Genomic DNA, 20,377 nt, shown 5'->3' with positions numbered 1-20,377 from the left:
GATAGATAGATAGATAGATAGATAGATAGATAGATAGATAGATAAAATAAGCCCACGTTTCAACTTTTGAAAACATGTTACTGTTGTTAAATAATAATAATAATAATATTAAGAAGAAGAAGAAGAAGAAGAAGAAGAAGAAGAAGAAGAAGAAGAAGAAGAAGAAGAAGAAGAAGAAGAAGAAGAAGAAGAAGTGCAAGGTCAAGGACAAATATCAGAAAATCAAGACAAGCAAAGATGAAAAAAAAAAAAACAGAAACACAATCAATAAACCAAGGCTTAGTAAGGTGGTGTCACATGGTATAGAGCAAATACTTCACAGTTTGTGAGTGTACTGACAGTCCTTTTTGTATGGTGTGTGTGTGTGTGTGTGTGTGTGTGTGTGTGTGTGTGTGTGTGTGTGTGTGTGTGTGTGTGTGTGTGTGTGTGTGTGTGTGTGTGTGTGTGGGAGTGTGTGTGTGTGTGTGTGTGTGTGTGTGTGTGTGTGTGTGTGTGTGTGTGTGTGTGTGTGTGTGTGTGTGTGTGGGAGTGGTTGATTGAACACTAGTGTTTTCAATCTATAGCTTGGTGATTGGAAGTGTGGGTGTTCTGGGTGAAGTGTGGCTGGGATTTGAAGAATGCTGGGAGTTGAAGTTCGATATGGCAACAAACATGACAAATAATTATTGGAATAAATGTCACTCTTCATTCCAATGCTCTGAGGTGTACTACACAACCTTTCTACAGTAATTAACAATAGCCTGAGAACTTATTAACAATATTTTCCGAAGCACTCACTGAACAATGTTTATAAGATTTGAATATATTCGATAACAATTCCCAGGATATTATTAATTACAAATGTTGTGCGGTAAACTGCATAACATTAATATGAATAAGAGCTTTTTCAGGCATTAATCAAGTTTACAATAATTCTTATGGCTTACAAAGAATTAGAAGCATAGCTAATGATAATAGAATAATAAGCTCAGGGTTTTAAACAGGGTGTGAGGGGAAATGCAGTAAACAGTTACAATATTCTTTTACAAATTGCTGTAGATGTCATGTGAGTGTTGTGTGAGACTGTACCATGCAATAGACTGGAATCATTTCCAGGGTGTACCCTGCCTTGTACTCCGAGTCTCCTGGGATAGGCTCCACGTTCTTCTGGACTCAGAAGAATAAGTGGATGGAAGGTACACTATAGATGTCCCATTGAACAAAGCAACCCGTCCCTATATATTTAGTATCTGTCCATTATCCAAGTCTATCCTAGGCGACTCAGATACACAATCCAAAAGGACACCCAGGATGGAGTGTCAACCTGTCACAAGGTACACACACTCACACACATTTACTGCAGACAGGTTCCAGCTGCCAATCAGCTGACAGCACGTGTCTATGAACTGGGGAGGAAACTGCAGTAGCTGGAAGAAACCCCTGAAGCACTAGGAGAACATGCAACCTCTGCATCTTGAATCAAAGCCACGATTACAGATGTGCGAGGCAAGCATGATAACCACGAAGACACAATGACCGTATCGCCACACCAAGCATAACCTAGCCTCAGGAAAAAAAATAAAAAATAAAAAAAATTCACAATCAGTTTATTTTACAGCACCTTCTGTTCGATGGATATCAATGTTCTGTTGCACTGCATATCAAACTTACACTTTCATGCCACATTCTACACTATCGTACAGTATTTAAATCAAATTAACATCTAACATTCTGTATTTTTTTTGTTAAGCACAGCGTGTGTAACTTTTTTACTTTTCACAACTGGAAACTTGTGCAATTATGTGTATTATGGAAATGTGGAAAAGTTTAAAACTGAAGATTCAGAGACTTTTATTACTAATTACTAATATTGTGTCTTCATACTGCGTGATCATGTGAATCGTAGGTCTGAGGAGAACAGCAGGAGTTTCTTGAGACAGATTTTATGCATGAAGTGGGTTGTGCTCAAAACAAACTAACATACAATATATAGGGGTTAGCTAGGTTAAAATACACTGGTGGACTGCATCTCATACATTTCTGATTTAAATAAAAGTTTGATATGTTGCTATACAATCTATACTTGTGGCAGTACATTGATATTCAACATATAGAAGGTGCTGCAAATGATGTTTTGGTCTAATGAGACACATCTAGATTTAGCAGAATACTCTGCATTACCATGAGCTAATTTATAAGATGTCTTGTCCAATGGATTGTTGTCAGCCATTTTGAAAACTTTTTCTGATCCAGCGTCAGAAACAGCGTCTACATAAGAAAAGCTGTGAGTGTTGAAATGTTGTAACATTTCCAATATTCCACTCTTTGTTTATTTTTTATGATTTTTTTTAGTTGCATAAGTGTATCATATTGGTACTTGTGCACGGGTCTTCAGCAGTCTAATACTGGGGGTCGTGGTCTGAAAAGTTTGGGAACCCCTGGTCTAATATGAACGAAATTAAGCATACTTTGCTGATATTTAAATCTTTAGGTCTTTAAATCTCTTGGTCAGATTTAAAATCTGCTGTTTATTGTCTTTTGTCTATTGCATTTTTTGTACTTTTTGTATTGTCTTGTAACTTTATGTCTGCACTGTCTTTTGTCCTGCACTGACTTTTGTCCTGCACGGTCTTGTCTGTCTTGTCCTGCACTGTTTGCACCAGGTTGCACAGTTGCACTTTATGTGGCTAAGTCTGCTTACATGTCCTAAGCCCTGTCTTTGTTTTATGTAGCACCCTGATCCTGGACAAACTTTGTCTCATTTCAATGACAATAAAAGCTTCTTGACTTGACTTGACTATTTCACATTAGCCCAATCAAAGGCCCAAACATTCGTGTGAGCAGAGTCTGGTGAAGACTGATGAACTGATATCTGCTCTTTTGTGTATTCCTGAGCCATAATTCATCACAGCGTTAAAACATACTGCTCCAACATAAAAGGTATGAAGGTTGGAAAGTCGGTGTGTGCCTCGATGAACGTACAACCAAAAGTACTTTTCTGCAACGTGGATCAAATCAGCATTTTAGAAGTGTAAATAAAAGAAGGAACTACAAAGTGCTAGCTGAACTACACATCATAAACAAACCATGACTTCACGGTTTAGGACCAAACCTTTCTTGTTTACAAAGATATGAGGAAATGCGCACAGCAAATCGTCCACGAACTTCGGTTTCATCTCCAAAACGCATTTTTTTTTCAAAGTATGTCTGACCTTATTTTGAAGTTTGTCATTTACCCTCGAGGGAAAGTTATTTTATATATATATATATATATATATATATATATATATATATATATATATATATATATATATATATACCCTGCAGCTCTTTTATCCCAGATTAAAGGAGTGAAGTTTCTGGATGTGAGCCTACAATCAGTGACATTCAGAGAAAGGGCGGTAGGAATCGAGAGGACAGAAGACTGGAGGACTGAAGACGGGAGGACAGGAGACAAGAGCAGGGAGTATGTTCCTGAATATTTAGAGCTGCATATTTAAGCTTAGGAGAAGGAGAGAATGGTGGAGGAATGACATCTCACTGCTGGGACTGTCACATTGTGATAAATGTATGTGCATGATTTTTAAGACACTTATTACAAAAGGCAGACTTTTGAACTGTTAAAACTTTATTTGCACAAAAGTGACACGCAATCAGACAGCGAACTGCATTTGACCATTCATGACCAGTCGTCTGTTGTAACGCTTGTGAGATGCATCTGCAATAGATTCCTTCATACACACACACTGTCACGAAAGCAAGTCATCTGGGACAAATGACCTGAATAGAAAATATACAATGGGAGTATTTCTGAAATACTGAAAGAGTGTGCACTCCTGATGCAACTGGATCACACTTAAAAAAAGAAAATAATCCAACAGGTGCTTTGGTGATGCTTTCAAAAACCTCTAAATTCATCACACAATATTATTTTTGTGGCTTGTCATTATCATCATTATAGTCCAAACAAGGCAAGCTCAACAAATCACGGTGGTGTGTGTGTGTGTGTGTGTGTGTTTGTGTGTGTGTGTGTGTGTGTGTGTGTGTGTGTGTGTGTGTGTGTGTGTGTGTGTGTGTGTGTGTGTGTGTGTGTGTGTGTGTGTGGAAATGGGTGAAAATTTAATTAAAATCAAAGAGCAATCATGTTTTAAAATAAAATTGAATGAACCCTGATGCGAAATTGTATTAACACTAGATGCTCTCACATAATCACATAATAAAAAGAATCTAAGTTTTAACGATTACTGTTCTACCTCACAGTAGATAAAACCCTGAATTGAATAAAATATACACATCGCACTCCCAATTCATGATGTATTCCCACCTGGTGTCCAGTTTTACTATGATAGGTCCTAGCTCCATTACCACACTGATCATGATAAAGTAGCTACTGAAGGTGAACAAATAAAAACAACTGAAAACTTTCAGAAAGTTGGGGACACGTCCAGAATTAAGTGTTTAAGTATTTTGAAAAAGTAATAAAAATTTCTATCTATCTATCTATCTATCTATCTATCTATCTATCTATCTATCTATCTATCTATCTATCTATCTATCTATCTATCTATATATATATATATATAGATATATATATATATATATATATAATATAACATTAAAGTTTAAAGGGGACTGAACGAGAATTGTTGTGGAGCATGTTTTAATATGTAATACATTATTGATTTAAAATATTAAAATATTATTGATTTTTCTGTCTATAAACTCTTAACAGTAATGGTCTAAATATTCTAAATTCCATTCCGTATATCTGTATGTTTATCTGAAGGTTTATTTTCTAGAACAGCAGCTGTGACAGAAGTGCTAGAAAACAGTCACCTATTGTACGCTGGTGTTGATGTTTTACTGTATGCTATATCAGCATCCTCTGTCATGTTTTAGGCCCAAAGAACGTAAAACCTACAGTAATTATAATACATGAAAACATAAAAGGAGAACGAGAAAAAATGAAGCTTTGTTCCTATGATTACTGGTTACAAGTGATACAATTGTGTACACTTACCAGCCTGATTAGTGGTGATGTCAACAGAGACGTGCTGTGCCGGATACGGGCTTTTGTTGGTCACCCCGTTGACAGCCTGGATCTCGAACGTGTACAGTGTGTGTGCCCACAGGTTGCTGATGAACACCCGAGTATCAGTGAGGCCCAGCTGTCTCGGTGTGAACTCCACGCTGTCATCGCAGTGTGAGCATGCTCGCCGCTCTGCATTGCACTTCTTACACACGATGTTGTACACGACGTCTTGACGGCCTCCGGTCTCCCTAGGCGAATGCCATTCCAGGATTACCGACGTCTCATTTACAACAGACATGACGTTCCGGGGGCTAGAAGGGACACCTAAAAAAACAAGGAGGAATAAGAAAAATGTTCTGGAATGAGCAATCCAGTGCGAGTGTGATGACTTACAGCATTAAAGCCTGGCGAGAAGAAGAAAAAAAAGAAAGAAAAAAAAAAGACGGGGACGATTTATCACGCTTAAAACGTCTGAAGATTACATTAAAAAGGGATTATGTTCCCTGAACTCAATTAAGTTTTGGATGTGATAAGCCGAAGAAAGCGCTTTTACCTCTTTTACCTCTTTTACCTCTTGATTTCGTGAATTAGACCCTTAATAGTGTGATATTGTATCAAAAGCCTGGAGTGATGTACAACTTCAGAGGCTGTCTGTATGCGACTGATAATATAATTACAAACCATATATCAGTAGAATAATGGCACCTTAGTTTAAAAATCTTACAGCATACTTTTCCTAGTCGTTCTGAATACTGAGTTTACACGCTGAGGGTCAAAAGCTGAGATACACTGCAGATATAGAAAACTATGATGGTGGACCATTTGAATGGCTCTAATGTATGCAGTAGAGTAGCTCTACATGCATAATAGTGGCAATTCATGAAGCTGGATTGGCTTTTAGTGCTTCAGAGAAAGCTCTTCAGAAGAATAATTCACGGAGTCTGAGTTTAATGCGAATTCAAACACATTCGATCTTCTTCAACGATCACAGACAAAAGCAGACTCTGAGAGAAATCTGTGTCCAAGCAACACTGCTGACTGGAACCACAATATATACAATATCTGTCTACATGACATTTTCTCCCACACTTTACAATTCTTACAGCAATTTGAATAAAGAAATTAAGTTAAAAGGTTTAAGGTTACACGGGCAGGGTTAGACCTCATACCTCATCTTACGGCTTTGTATGTATGAAATCGAAGAAAATATATCTGCATTGTCTTTGCACAGTTTTAAACTGGATTAAACCACAGTGTGATTGTGATGTGTTCTAGAAGTGTCTTTGGACATGACAGCTTTTGTTTGAACCCCTCCATTTTTCAAATGATCCAAAATACAACAGTGTAACAGACTTTTCAAAAATAATAGCTTTAGATTTGAGCCCTGGGTTTTACATCTGAAGAGTTCTTGTTATTGATAACAAGGTTAAACCAACATGAAAACCAGACGTCGATCTTCTGTCATTAAATGTGTGTTTTTTTTTTTTTTACACTTTAGTAATTAACGCCACATAAATTATGAAGCCATGTTGATCACTATAAAACATCTTCAATGCTTGGGTTACCTTTGCTTACCTCTATGACTATGAGTGTGATCTGTACGACTGACAAAATTCATAAATAAACATTGAAAACCCATATTGAGCATCTACCACTACAAACTAAAAACACACCCCAGAAAAAAATTGCTCCCAGTTCACTGTGTAATTTCCTCAAAAACCACTCCTGATCCCGAGTCTAAAAATTCCTCTTATGAGCCGATGATGGCTTTGGGTATGTTTTTGTAAGTTTTATAGGTCATGCACAGAGAACAAAGTAGCTGTCAGACCCTCTGCAGGCTACAGTATAAGCTGAGCGTAATTCACACTCTGGCTGGTTCAGTGTCCAAACACTTGAGACGAGCGGCAGCTACTGTGGTGAGACAGCATTCTGATGAGATGGAAGCACAGCGGAGACATCTTAGTGCATTTAGCTAACCGATAAAATGAAAGGGAGGGAGCTACAGTATGTGGAGCTGAGGGAAGAAGAGAGAAGCAAAAGAATTTGCACCGTGGATGCATTTAAATAGATATTTGACTCGCCCTTTGTGCTGGTTTGACAGTAAAGCACTAAAGAAAACAATAATTGGGACAAAGGGAATAAACGATAGCACCTTTCTTCTAATTTGTGGAACACACAGAAGCTTTCTACTGAAATGGACACATTTCTCCCAGTTAACAGATAACAAGATCTATAGGTGCAAACACTGTTAACACTTAGTCCATAACGGTTCATGTTTATAACACTTTTATTGACCAAGATTTAGCTAATAAAAAATGTACAATTCTTTGACAGCGTCATCGGAGTATACAAGTGTGTATATATATTAGTGCTGGGCAACAATTAAATATTTTATTCGCGATTAATCGCATGATTTTTCTGTGATTAATCGCGATTAATCGCAGCATGCGCAAAATTCAATAATGAAATCAAAAGTAGTGTATTGTGTAATTCTATTCTTTCAAACTACTGCTGTATGAACAAAAATGCAATAACCTTTGGTTTGTCACATTTGCTTTAAACAAATAAAGTGCTTTTTTTTACAGCAGTTAAAAGTTAGTAGCAGTTAACACTTCTTGTAAATCTTAACTTAAACATTAATGTAATCAAATTAAATATAACATTAACGTATAAATAAAACATTAAAACAATAATAAAAAACATTAACGTTTTTATTTAGTTTGTAAAAAAAAAAAAAAAAAAAAAATTATGTCCAGAAGATTTCGGTACCTTTTTCCATTTTTTCTGTCCGCACTGAATATTTTCTGTTTATATATATATATATATATATATATATATATATATATATATATATATATATATATATATATATATATATGTAAACAGCTGATGCTGCCACTCTATATCGGTGGGTAACAGCTCGTATGAAAGTAGACTTTAAAGGTTTGTCGTTTTTCACAAGTACTTGTGTTTTTACTCTACTCCATTGCTACTAGGAGTAACATATTCATAGAACATTATTTTCACAGAAATGTCTAGATCTACATAGTAAACTGTGATGTCGATGCTTTTTCTGCTCTCTGAGATACCCAAAACATCACACACTGAAAGCCAACAATGTCCCAATTTTGTTTATTCCGTACATTTACAGTGAGATGAATTAAATACAAAAACTATAAAACTTAAATGACTTGAGTGGTGACGACTAAAGAATGACACGGAGGGATATACAATAAGTGACTTAAATACCCATGACATTTAAGACACCAAAGTGATTCATATGCTCGTGTTCATGCGACACGGTCCAAGCATGCACTGAGCATGTGATATAATTATGGATGCTGTAATTCATGGTGATATTCATATTAAAGTAATTAATAAGAAAACATAATTACGCTTATTTCTATCCATATATGAAGGCAAATAAAACTAGTTATCTAATTAAGCACGGCACTGGAAAGGCTGCGATGAGTCAGTTCCTCTTTCCTCAGCATCTAATGCTGTGTAAACACTTTATTCGAGCCAGCACTAAGTGACCGATAAGTCTGCAACGTGCCACATACTCCCTGTCGTGCCATCATCTGGCCTAACTATGACACTTCCTAATTTTCCAAAAAAAAAAAAAAAAAAAAAAAAAAAAAAGTTTGTTATCAGGGAAGAACCACTAGCACATTTTGCCTGAGAGATGCAGACACTTTTCTTTGAAGAAAAAAAAAGTTTCCGTGCATGATGTGCTTGTTGTCTCTGATTTCCTGGGAAAAGTCGATAGATTTTGTTTTCCGCTCTGTTTTCGTGCCTGACATGATTCACATCTAATTCTAGTCTTCTGTAGATTTTTTGCTTTTCAGTGGGATGTTATGCTGTTAAATAATACATAGTGTTACTGGCATAGATGTGAGTCAAAATAACTTCCTACCTCTGACACAGTCATTTCTGCTCTGTAAGTGTCACCTTTAATGGAGTTCTGTAGGTGTCACCAAATGCGAATCAGCTAGTTTGTTCATGCATCTGACAATTTATGGATGTGATTTATTTCGGGTGATGTACTGCATTTTGCCTAAAGATTAAAGTATTAGCACCCACCATTAAAGCAAACTCTGTGTCTTTTGCAGCCTGTGATGTTCAGCCTGGTTTCATTTATCGGTAATAAAAAAAAATAAATAAATCATGTACATCCAGAGAAATCCTAATACATCATGCATCCAAAGAAAGTGCTCTTTTAATGTACATCAAGTGTAAGAGTGTAAGAGTGCAATGAGGGTTCATGACAGACAGCAGTCAATTGTCATTTGCCATCAATAAGTCTTGCATTTTAGGTGTAGAAAACATAATGCTTTTTTTGGGGGAGTGGGGTGGATGGATTTCAGGCACAGTGGTATCCACAGGTTAAACAGAATGTTGATGCAAGAAGTTAAAGGAGAATGGCAAGACTGAGCTATCGAGAAAGCTACAACAACTCAACACTCTTTACAGCCGTGATGAGCAGAAAAGCATCTCAAAGCATTTCAAACCTTAAAGCAGACCCAGGGCCACTCCTGATTGCAATAATTAGGAAAAGTAATGTATATTTCATAGTCTTTTTTCCAATCTTCAGCTGTCCTGTTGCCTCAAATGCCTGTTTTTGTTTTCTGGTCACTGATATTCACCTCTTATTTATTTATTTATTTATTTATTTATTTATTGTTTCATTTCTCAAGCTAATCAAATTCCCTCCACCCACTCCATCCGTCCACGATGATTGTGTGAACTGCATTCATCCAATCCAAGATTAATACTATTTATAGCTGCACCCCAACGTCCATATTCTATACTCTTGGTTCACACACACCATCTTAATACCATTATCAAGGATAGTGTGGGATTGGATGTGTGCAGGAAGTTATTATAAAGAGGTCAGCACTCTATAGGCCACAGATATCAGCACCACAATCAGCCAGTAATCAGACTCGGCAGCTGCTCGGCATCCGATTAGCCGTCTAACACTGCAGACTAAGGGTGATTCAATAAATGACTAAATGTCTGGCCCGAATGATTCAGTAGCTTCATTTTGTGTGTGTATGTGTGAGGGTGTGTATGCTTGTGTGTGATGCAGAGATGTGTATATATATGTGTGTGTGTGTGTGTGTGTGTGATTTTCTATGACAGTGTGAACACTCTGCATATTTGAAAAAGCAGGGAAAAAAGAAGAAGAGCAAGACTAATCTCTTTAACATTGACATGGTTATGATGGAGTATTAACCGGATGCCAACGCAGAAGGATTTAACACACAATAAACTCACAATGCTACTTGCCATGTGAGTCGCTGTCAGTGTGGTTTGCCTCGATTGGCTTATAATGAAAATTGCTTACCTCACTGCCCTCACAATAACCATCTGACACCAGCATTGTTCAGACAACACTCCCACACCTCCTATCTGTCTCTCTTTGTCCTACTCTCTGTCACCAAATCCCCAGGCTTTGCTCACGCTCTCGTATCTTTGGTTTACGATTGTGTAAAGAGCCCCCAGAGACCCAGAATAATACTGATCGGTATCAAAGCGTGTATGCATATTACTCTGTACCCGTGTCTGAATGTACGGGTGTTTATGAGTGTTCTGTGTTTGTATGCAGTTAAGGTTGTGGGTCTCTTTCCGTTCTGCTCAGCTCAGCTCATCCCTGGATAACTGGGGGAAAATTGGCCCGAGGAAGATTACTCTCTATCTGCTGCTACAAGGCGTCCATCGCAGGGCAATGCAACGAGGCAATTTGGCTCTCGGCAGCAACGGGGAAATTGCAGAGCATATACAATTTCATAGTGTTTTATCCCATCAAATATTCAGCAATCCCCAAATCGTTGATTGGCCTCAAAGTCAAACTGTGCTAATGGTGGCACTATTTCAGATGTGAAATTCCCAGCTCAGACATGTTGCTTGTCGAATTATCGAGCATCAATGAATAGGAAAAATGAAACGAACACGAATCCAGTCTCACAACCTTTAATATCCCTTTCACATAATATCACATAGGTCTACATGCCACCTATGTAAGCTATTGACGGTAAACGACATACTCCTATATTAAAAAGCATACAGGATTATACAACCGTTTTTTTGTCAGTTTTAATTTGGGTTCATTTTGTTTAATCGGTTTACAACTGTAACTTATCACAAGAGGCACAATAATTACAAGGTAAGCAAGGATCAAGTCTTCAATAAAAATGTCAAATTACAAAGGACAGTACTCACTGTAAACCTCCGAAAGATGATGTTCAATGCTATACCAAGAACTTTCCCAAAGGGGGCTCTATATCACTGTCCAGTAAGACATGATATGTTTCTTTTACATTTAAATTTTAAATCAAGAAAACTCACCTGTCTGTAAACCAGAGAAGAGAGAAAAATAAAGATACGCAAACGAGGAATCCTGACCTAAATAAAGGAAACCTAATAAAGGAATAACTGGGGATAGCGATTATTTAGCAACTTTCTTGGTACTCTCAGAATAACAGAGCTTAAAAGAAATAGTATGAATTTGCCATTTTTTTCGTCTCATGGAATGAAAGTATGACACGTCTGCTGATCGTAACTCGCTCGGTTTAGATTCCTCACAATAAAGCTGACCTGTTTTGTCAGACTTTGTTTCAAATCCAATATTCTGCTGTACAAAGCTGCACAAATTGTTGCTGTATAATTAATTTATAATTATAACAATTATAATGAACTTTGTATGTGTGTTTGTGCAACTGTGTGTTTTAGATTTTGTGAGTGTGTGTGTGTGTGTGTGTGTGTGTGTGTGTGTGTGTGTGTGTGTGTGTGTGTGTGTGTGTGTGTGTGTGTGTGTGTGTGTGTGTGTGTGTGTGTGTGTGTGTGTGTGTGTGTGAGTGTGAGTGTGTGCGTGTGTTTGTGTGTGTGTGTGTGTGTGTGTGTGTGTGTGTGTGTGTGAGAGAGAGAGAGAGAGAGAGAGAGAGAGAGAGAGAGAGCAGCTGTGCACAATACAGACTCAGTTGAAAGCAGTGGCTGCAGCTAGAGGATTAGCAAAGCAATTACAGTGGCTTAAAGTCTGTTTACTGCATCTGTACCTGCAGCTCTGCCGTGTGTGTATGTGTTATGAGCTTAGCAAGGACGTGCGCTTGGTGGGACTTTCTCTCTGAGAGAACTATTGAGCAACGTATAGATTTTATCCAGAAAGTGGCTCAGATTGGGCTGATTCATGTTTCACTTTTAAATTCAACTCATAATTGTATGTGTGTATGTGTGTTTTAGAGAAAGAGATGATGCATTGCAGTAGAAAATAATTCATTTATGGCAGTATTTGTTTTTCTTCGTATCTGGTTGTAAATGCACTTCAAAAACATTCCCATTTTCTCTCCTATTTCGTCTCACAGCAAGTAACTGATCCTGACCCTGAGCTCTGGCATGACGTCCAAGAAGTCGACTCAATCTCACATGTAACATGCTGGAACCATGGCATGAGAAATGACATGATTGCCAAATCAACACCACTTTTAAAAAAAATTCATTTCAAGCATATTTTAGCAACGAGGATGAGTTCCTTTCTGAGTCTGGTTCCTCTTGAGGTTTCTTTCTCGTATCGTCTCAGGGAGTTGAGCTCATTAGGAATATATATTAGAAATAAATAGTCATTACATTTCAAACTTTACAATGTTTATTCGGTTTCTATGCTTCTATAAAGCTGCCTTGAGGAAATGTCAAATTTTAAAAGCGCTATACGATAAATTAAATATCCAAATGTTGGAACTCTTTAACTTAACATACATACACATTCACAGCCTCTTTATTTGCAGCACCGGTGCACCTCATCCTTCAAATGAATATCCAATCAGCCAGTCATGTGGTAGAAACAGAATGAAATCAATCAATAAAATCATGCAGATACAAGTCAAGAGCTTCAGATAATCTTCAGCCTATTCTGCTAAATGTAGAAGCTTTGCATTACATTCGCTTAATGTCATTTGAATTCGACTGGGAAATGGATTATACTCCTGATTAATAAATAAAGTGTTAGTTTTCCATTTCAGACAATACTGCTCTTCTAAAATTCATACGCTGTACAGTAAAGAACAATAGTGCATTGTGTGTAGTATGTTATTTGGTGTGTTGTGTGTTCAGAGATGCTTTTCTGCTCAGTTATAAAAGAAATATAAAGCTAATATAAAATTCCTAAGCTAGGTGAGGTGCGCAGTGTCAGAGGTGTTAAACCTATTACTGGCCATTGAAAAAAAAATCACAGATTTCATATTTTCTTGATTGAAATTGATTGTAGATACAGGGGTGTTAAAACAATAATGAAACTTTTGATAAAATTTAAAAAGGCAGATATTTTGAGATATGAGATTTTCTTGTGAAAATATGACAAGAAAGTACAAGGGAATATTTCGGTTATTGCAGGGTTGAATGGAATTTCCATTAAAGAGAAAGATGTTCACGGTGTAAGTGGATTCTGTAATCTACAGCACATTGAACAAATCAATATAAAAGATAACTTACAAAAAAAAGAAAAAAAGAAAAAGAAAAAAGAAAACCAGAGGTACTACAAGTTTATAAGGGAGTTTAAATGGGAAACAGAGATATTAAAATATTAAATCTTTTAAAGGAATACATCGCAACCATTCAAACCTTTAAACAAACGTTAAAATCAGCTTTATTATCTGCATCATATTAACACACACCATCTGCTATAGCATGGCTCTATCGGGAGATGGGCTGAGGGTCTGAGACTGAAAAAAAGAAAAAGAAAATATGATTAAAACAATATGATAACTTTAATTATTACTGAATCCCACTGACCAGCACAGTGGAAATATCCGAGGGAATAATTTGGGCTGTGATGAATGCTCTAGACTATTTACGCCAGTCTCAGTGACTCGGTCTCCCATGGAGAGGAATAGATATAGACCAGGGAGAAGCATATGGTCCTCCAGGGGAAAAAAAAGAGAGAGAGTGAAAGAGAGAGAAAGAGAGAGAGGTGGCCTTAAAGAATGAGAGAGCATCAATCAGTGGGGGGAGTGAAAAGAAATGGAAGTATAAAGGGGTGTCTCTCTGTGTGTGTGTGTGTGTGTGTGTGTGTGTGTGTGTGTGTGTGTGTGTGTGTGTGTGTGTGTGTGTGTGTGTGTGTGTGTGTGTGTGTGTCAGGCCAATGGTTGGCTAGTGCTAAGCTGAGTAGTCAGGCTCCAGAACCCTGCTGATACACTTCCTGCTCCCCTATCCATCACTGCCCTAATCAGGCTCGTTTCAGAATCTCTCTCTCTCTCTCTCTCTCTCTCTCTCTCTCTCTCTCTCTCTCTCTCTCTCTCTCTCACACACACACACACACACACACACACACACACACACACACACACACACACACACACACACACACACACACACAGGTCTCTTACATACAATCTTTTCACAGCAGTCTCTGCAAAGAAAGACAGAAAAGGTATATACCAGTCTCAAGGTATTTGTGAAAAAGGACAAAGCACAAGGGAGAATGGAATAGGAAGTTAGATTTCCAATGTCATTGTTTCCTAAATAATAATAATAATAATAATAATAATAATAATAATAATAGGGTCACAGTGGCTTAGTGGTTAGCATATTTGTCTCGCACCTAGAAGGTTGAACAAGGTTTGCATATTCTCCCTTGCTTCTTTAGTTTCCTCTGGGTACTCTGGTTTTCTCCCTCAGTCAACAGACTATCAATTTAGGCTTGTATTAACTCTACATTGTCCAGCTGTGTGTGTGTGTGTGTGTGTGTGTGTGTGTGTGTGTGTGTGTGTGTGTGTGTGTGTGTGTGTGTGTGTGTGTGTTTGTGTGCCCTACACACATACACACTCACACACCTTGTTCCGAGGTCCGTGGGATAGACTCCAAGTTCCACATGACCCTGTAGAGGATAAGCGGTACAGAAAATGCATGGGATAATAATAATGTATTATTTATATGGTGCCTTTCTCAAACCCAAGGTCATCAGGATGATAAACAATTCTTAAGCACACATGGTGCATGTGGAGGGAATTCACTAGATCAGGGACATCAGTGCATCAGAGAGCACAACCCATACATGTATTCACAGCTAAGCATAATTTGGTGTAGCCAATTTAATTAGCACTGTGTTTTGTACAAGACAACAGAGAACCCAAAGGAAACCCATACAAATGAGGGACGAAGATCTGATCTTGAGCATACAATGGAACTGAGTCATTATGATATACATACTCATGATTTTGAAGTTTAGGATTTTGTGGGGTTTATGTTCTCAGTTTTCTCCTGTTTTTCTAACTCAAGACCTGGCAACCCTTGAAAGAATAAGTGGGAATAGACTTCAAGCAAGTCAACAGAGAGAATGAAAACTCCTGCAAGCAATGAGTCTACATAAATAAATAAAACCGAATGAATCAATGCATGATAAAAACACAATGATATACTGCAATTTCCTCCGAGGGTGAATCAAATCAAGCGACATGTTCAATAACTTAACACCGTCTAAACAAATACTTCAATTCAAAACAAAGTCATTTTCCATCCTAGGCTAAGGTCTTATTACTAAAATGTTCACGACTGCAAGAATAAGAGCCTGGGGAGCTAAACTCATGAGAATAAAATCTATATGCTTTCATGGGAACCCGAAGGCTGATGCCAGTAGTGTGACTTCTTCTCTATTGTACATCAATAGAATGTTCATTTGAATCCTATTAGCATTGATGGCAAATTAGCTTTCGACTCTGTGTTCAAAGCGTTTGTATCAATACAGCATTAATGCCTTTTCAATTTCAATATGTTATTTCTGTGTATTTCATACTGCTCACTCAGAAAGACTTGGTTTCGTATAGGAAAATTATATTGTGTTGTCTCGGTGATGTTGCGAGAACACAATAACCATCGTAGCTAGTCTTGTTAGCAGATTCCTGCAGCGAATAGGTGTACAGCGTGTAACACACCACCCTGCTCAGATCCACCTGACTTGCATATCAAAGCTATCCCTCAGGGTGCAAGCAAGAGTAAAAAAAGAATTTCTGTTGTGTATGCGTTATCATTTTCATCATGTGCCTGCACCAATCTCGGCAGCCCTGCAGCGCTGCAGTAACGGTTTCAATCTTTCATTCATAACCAAGAAAAGAGAGAGAGAGAGAGAGAGAGAGAGAGAGAGAGAGAGAGAGAGAGAGAGAGAGAGAGAGAGAGAGAGAGAGAAATCCATCTAGTTTTATCATGAAAGAAGATTCACAAAAAAAAAAAAAGAAAAAAACTATTTTTTTGGCCTACATACCATGCTCCATTTCCCTCCATCCCTGCCCAGTGGCTACTAAACACATGTGGGAGGAGCTATTGTAACAGAACAGTGCATCAATCACTCCTCACCAACTAATCCCTTTCCATCAAACAAGAGAAACAGGTGATTTATATGTGTTTGGATAGCTGTAAATTAATTTGCTTTTACAGCCATAGTTCTCACACCAAAGTCTCTCAGGATTGCAGTCTCCTGGGAGACAGAGGTGATATTCTGGTCTGTACTAATACTTTGCCGAACATGTCTCTCCAACTACTCCTCCCTCGTAGATCTTCCAGATGCTTTGGCAAGAAACTGACCCACTTCTGTGAAGAGTTGCTCCAGAGGCGAGTGCTACTCGATCACACTAATGACACAAGGCTCTAAGTGACCTACATGTGGGCTGTGGGCTGTGGGCAGTGGCACACCGCCAGTAGTGCCTTTCAATAAAGAAGACTGCTGTTTTAAACCAACATTTTAATCAAGCCCGCCGGGACATGCCTTCCAGTTCATGTCTTACTTTTTTATGGCTTTATGACTGCTACAGTGAAACCCTCAGGACAAAGCCTTAACATACCTCTACTACCAAACTTCTCGATTCCGAAATCTGGGACTCAATAGCAGTCTACATTTTTTGCCCTTATATCCTTTGGACTTGTCTAGTGTAACCGTAGGAACTAGCAGACCTCAGGGATTTGCAATTTATTATGCATTTTTGTTATGTTTTCATGCGGTGCATAATGAACACCTCAATGAAAATCATCAGCTAACTTCTACAGCTGGTACAGATTTCATCATTCTACTGGCTTAGTTTACAATTCTGACTTCTGGAACTCACTAGTAGTCAATGCTTTTGTCCTTATATCCTTTAAATATGTCTACTGTAAAGGTCTTCGTGTTGTGTCTAGTGTAAGCCTAAGTAAATACCATCAGATACAGAGCTTCTATAACAAGTACTAGTTGCATCATTCGTCTACTACTCTTTTGGTTCATCATGTATTCTTGTTCAAGATGTCAGGAAACATCATCCACAATCAAAATTAGCTCCCAAAATCTGTTTCATATCTGAAACAGATTACTAATTAATAGAATGAATAGCATATTTTCCATTTCTTTTTTTTACATCAAGCCTTAACATTTATTCTTCTCCATTCACCTTATATTCATTTTAAATTAAGAAACTTTTTCATGCTTGTTCAATCTTGAATATTCACATTTTCTGCTTAATGTACATTAAAGGCTTGTTCAATAATGTATTCAAAATATCCATAATTTTCTGTTTCCAAGTACACCTCAGACAGGTCATGAGTTCCCTACAGCTTTTAATATATGCTAACAGCTTGAACCAAATATGGCTCTTGAGTAGCACAATCAGCTAAGAAGTAAAAGACTTGGCTTTTACTTCTGTAAAATGGATTTGATGTCCAGTCATGACAAGACTACAGTACTCACTGCTGGGGGACAAGCCTTAAGGGACCCTAGAAAAATCTATGATTTGCATGAAGGCTTTTGGTCAAACAGGCCTTTGAATTTGACAAGTGATAGTCAAAGAATAAGAGAGATGTGGCCAATGTAATGTAGGATGCAGTTATCCAAGCAGCCAATTATGTGACAGCAGCACAATATATAAACTCATGCAGAGAGGTCAAGAGTGTCACATAATGCCCACATTAAACATCAGAATGAAGTAAAATTATGATCTCTGTGACATGGTTGTTGGTGACAGATGGGCTGGTTTGAGTATTTAATGAATTACTGATGTCCTGAGATTTTCACACAACAGTTTGTAGAGAATGGTGTGACAAACAAACAAAAAAGATGAAGTGAGTGACAGTTGTCTGGATGAAGATATCTTGTTGATAACAGGAATGATGAAGAGGAAAATGGACAGATTGGTTCAAGCTTCCAGGAAGGATATAATAACTCGAATAATCACGTTTTACAACTATGGTGAGCAGGAAAGCATTTCAGCATGCACGAAACAATTAAACTTGCTTTGGATAAGCTAAAACCAGTGGCGTTGCGAGGGTGGGGCTTTGGGGGCTTAAAACCCTCATGTACTGAAAAAAAAGCCCCTGGGCTTTTGAATACTGAACATTTTACACCACAAACAAAGCACAGGAAAAAAGAAACCAGTAAAAGAAACCTGTCTGTCCATTAGCAGTTATTTTGAACGTTCATTCCGCAATATGCAGTTTTAAAACTTACATGTCAAGCTCCTAAACAGAACAGTACCTACTCCTGTCAGCTGGTGGCACTGTTCTTAGTATATTGGACAGTTGTCATTCATCAATTCAATCATTGGAAGAGTTGGGGAGGTAATAATAATAATGCAACTGTTGGTGAGTCATAGTCTTAGAGTCCCCTCATCCCTTCCAACCCTAGCAACGCCCCTGGCTACAACAACAGAAAATCACAAAGAACAGCAACCTGAAGCTATCATGGGCATAGACTACACAAAACTAAACAGTTGAAGAAAGTTGAAGATCACCTGGTCTTCTTCCAGTCTTTAGCTCTCCAGTATTGGTGAGTCTGTGCCAGTGATTGTCAGCTTCAGATTCCTGTTCTTGGCTGATAGGAGTGGAACCTGATGGTGGATGATGGGTGTTTAACATAGGTAAGCTAGGTCAGGGGTGGACAATCACTATGCTGATAACCAGGACATGCAGGAGTTTGTAGTACAGTATACATCTATAGAGTAAATATCTTTTATGTTTGATGTGAGAAGAGAATACCAAGATAAATAACCACATTTTCGTCAACAGCGTGTTGACATTCATACAAAGATTCCAATACAATGTGAAACTTCATAAACATTGTTGGAAGAGAATAATTGAATGAATAAACAGGCCTCTAATTTCCATAAGAATTAAATTAGTTTCTATTAGTCTTCATTAATACACTTAAATATGGAATTTGCTTACTGTATTCTATTAAATTACACTAGCTACCAATTGTAAATAAGTGAAACTAGTGAATTGGTCTGGCAACCAAAACATGTGACTGGTGAGTACACTGGAGTTTTCACCTGCTAGTACACCTATATAGGTAATAATCGTTGTTTGATTACCTGACAAAGATTGGGAATGGGGCAGATAAAAGGCATCTGCAATCTGTACAAACAGGAGTGCATCGCTTACAGGAATGGGAAATGCTAGTTTTTAACAACATGGTGACTAGCATTTTCACAACTCTAAATAAACTTTGAAAACTATCATCATCTGAAATCCAGTGGTGGAAGGAGGTAATTGGGAGAATCCAATGATAGTGGAAACTATTCTCACAAGCCAGACTTCTAGCTTTCCCAAGAGAATCTGAGATATCTCCTTGCTAAACTTGACTAAGAATCGCTCAGGTGGAAACTAGCACTGTGCAGTGACTCCTAGTCCTTTATTATTTTCCCAGATTTAATCTGATCCATATTCTGATGTGTTAGAATAAGGAAAACACAACCCTTCATTTCCAGAACTAGAATCAGGATACTTTAATACTCCAATGGCCCATTTGTATCTACTATGCAGCATTCCTGTGTGAATATGTGTGTATTTGAACTCACTAGTGCAGGGCATGTCTGGCAGGTCTCCATCTGCTCTGTAGTAGCCGTTTCTGCACACGCAAATGGTGGAGGCCTCAGATGTGGACCTGCTGTTGGGAGGACACTGCAGGCACAGTCCTGTGCCCTGCATGGACTTAAACGTACCGGGAGGACATGCTGCAAAAAAAAAAGAGAGACAATAAGAAGAATGCAGTGTTAGATCATAACCAACACAGCTGAAAATAGCTCACAAATACCTTCACTCACACCAGTGAACAACACAATTGAGAAAAGCTGAGCTATGAAAAATAACACTATAAAGCTATTCCTTGCTGGGTTACACTAGCTCCTAAAACTAAGTCTATCATAGCCTCTATTCTATATTGTAATGGATGAAATGTACTATTTAACTATGATTAATTCCACTGCAGATCCAGATAACACCATTTTCATCCAGTTTTTCAAATGCTAGCCTAGAAATCTAAGCAATGCTGTATCATCATGATCTATATAATATAGAAGCTCTTCTTGTTCAATGTTTTTTAGAGCACATAACAGCCACATTGGTTAGAACTGAAAA

The 20,377-nt window shown here is 37.8% G+C and overlaps 1 protein-coding gene across 4 annotated transcripts in view; it reads right to left on the bottom strand.

The window, feature by feature from the left end:
* Positions 1 to 20,377, bottom strand: part of LOC113640647 (ephrin type-B receptor 1-B) — a 315,649-nt gene that overhangs the window by 99,489 nt on the left and 195,783 nt on the right. For 2 of the 4 annotated variants that reach the window (XM_027143223.2, XM_027143225.2), the window contains exons 4-6: positions 19,819 to 19,974; positions 18,754 to 18,849; positions 5,000 to 5,335 (exon numbers count right to left, since the gene is read on the bottom strand). In XM_027143223.2, coding sequence (XP_026999024.1) covers positions 5,000 to 5,335; positions 18,754 to 18,849; positions 19,819 to 19,974 — 588 coding nt within the window. The remainder of the gene's footprint in view (positions 1 to 4,999; positions 5,336 to 18,753; positions 18,850 to 19,818; positions 19,975 to 20,377) is intronic. The other 2 variants (XM_027143227.2, XM_027143228.2) reach the window with 1 other exon arrangement.

This window comes from Tachysurus fulvidraco, chromosome 22, assembly GCF_022655615.1.
Source record: "Tachysurus fulvidraco isolate hzauxx_2018 chromosome 22, HZAU_PFXX_2.0, whole genome shotgun sequence".
In the NCBI taxonomy this organism is placed as follows: Eukaryota; Metazoa; Chordata; class Actinopteri; order Siluriformes; family Bagridae; genus Tachysurus; species Tachysurus fulvidraco.
Note: the sequence above shows the minus strand (reverse complement) of the source record. Positions and strands in the feature narration are given on the sequence as shown.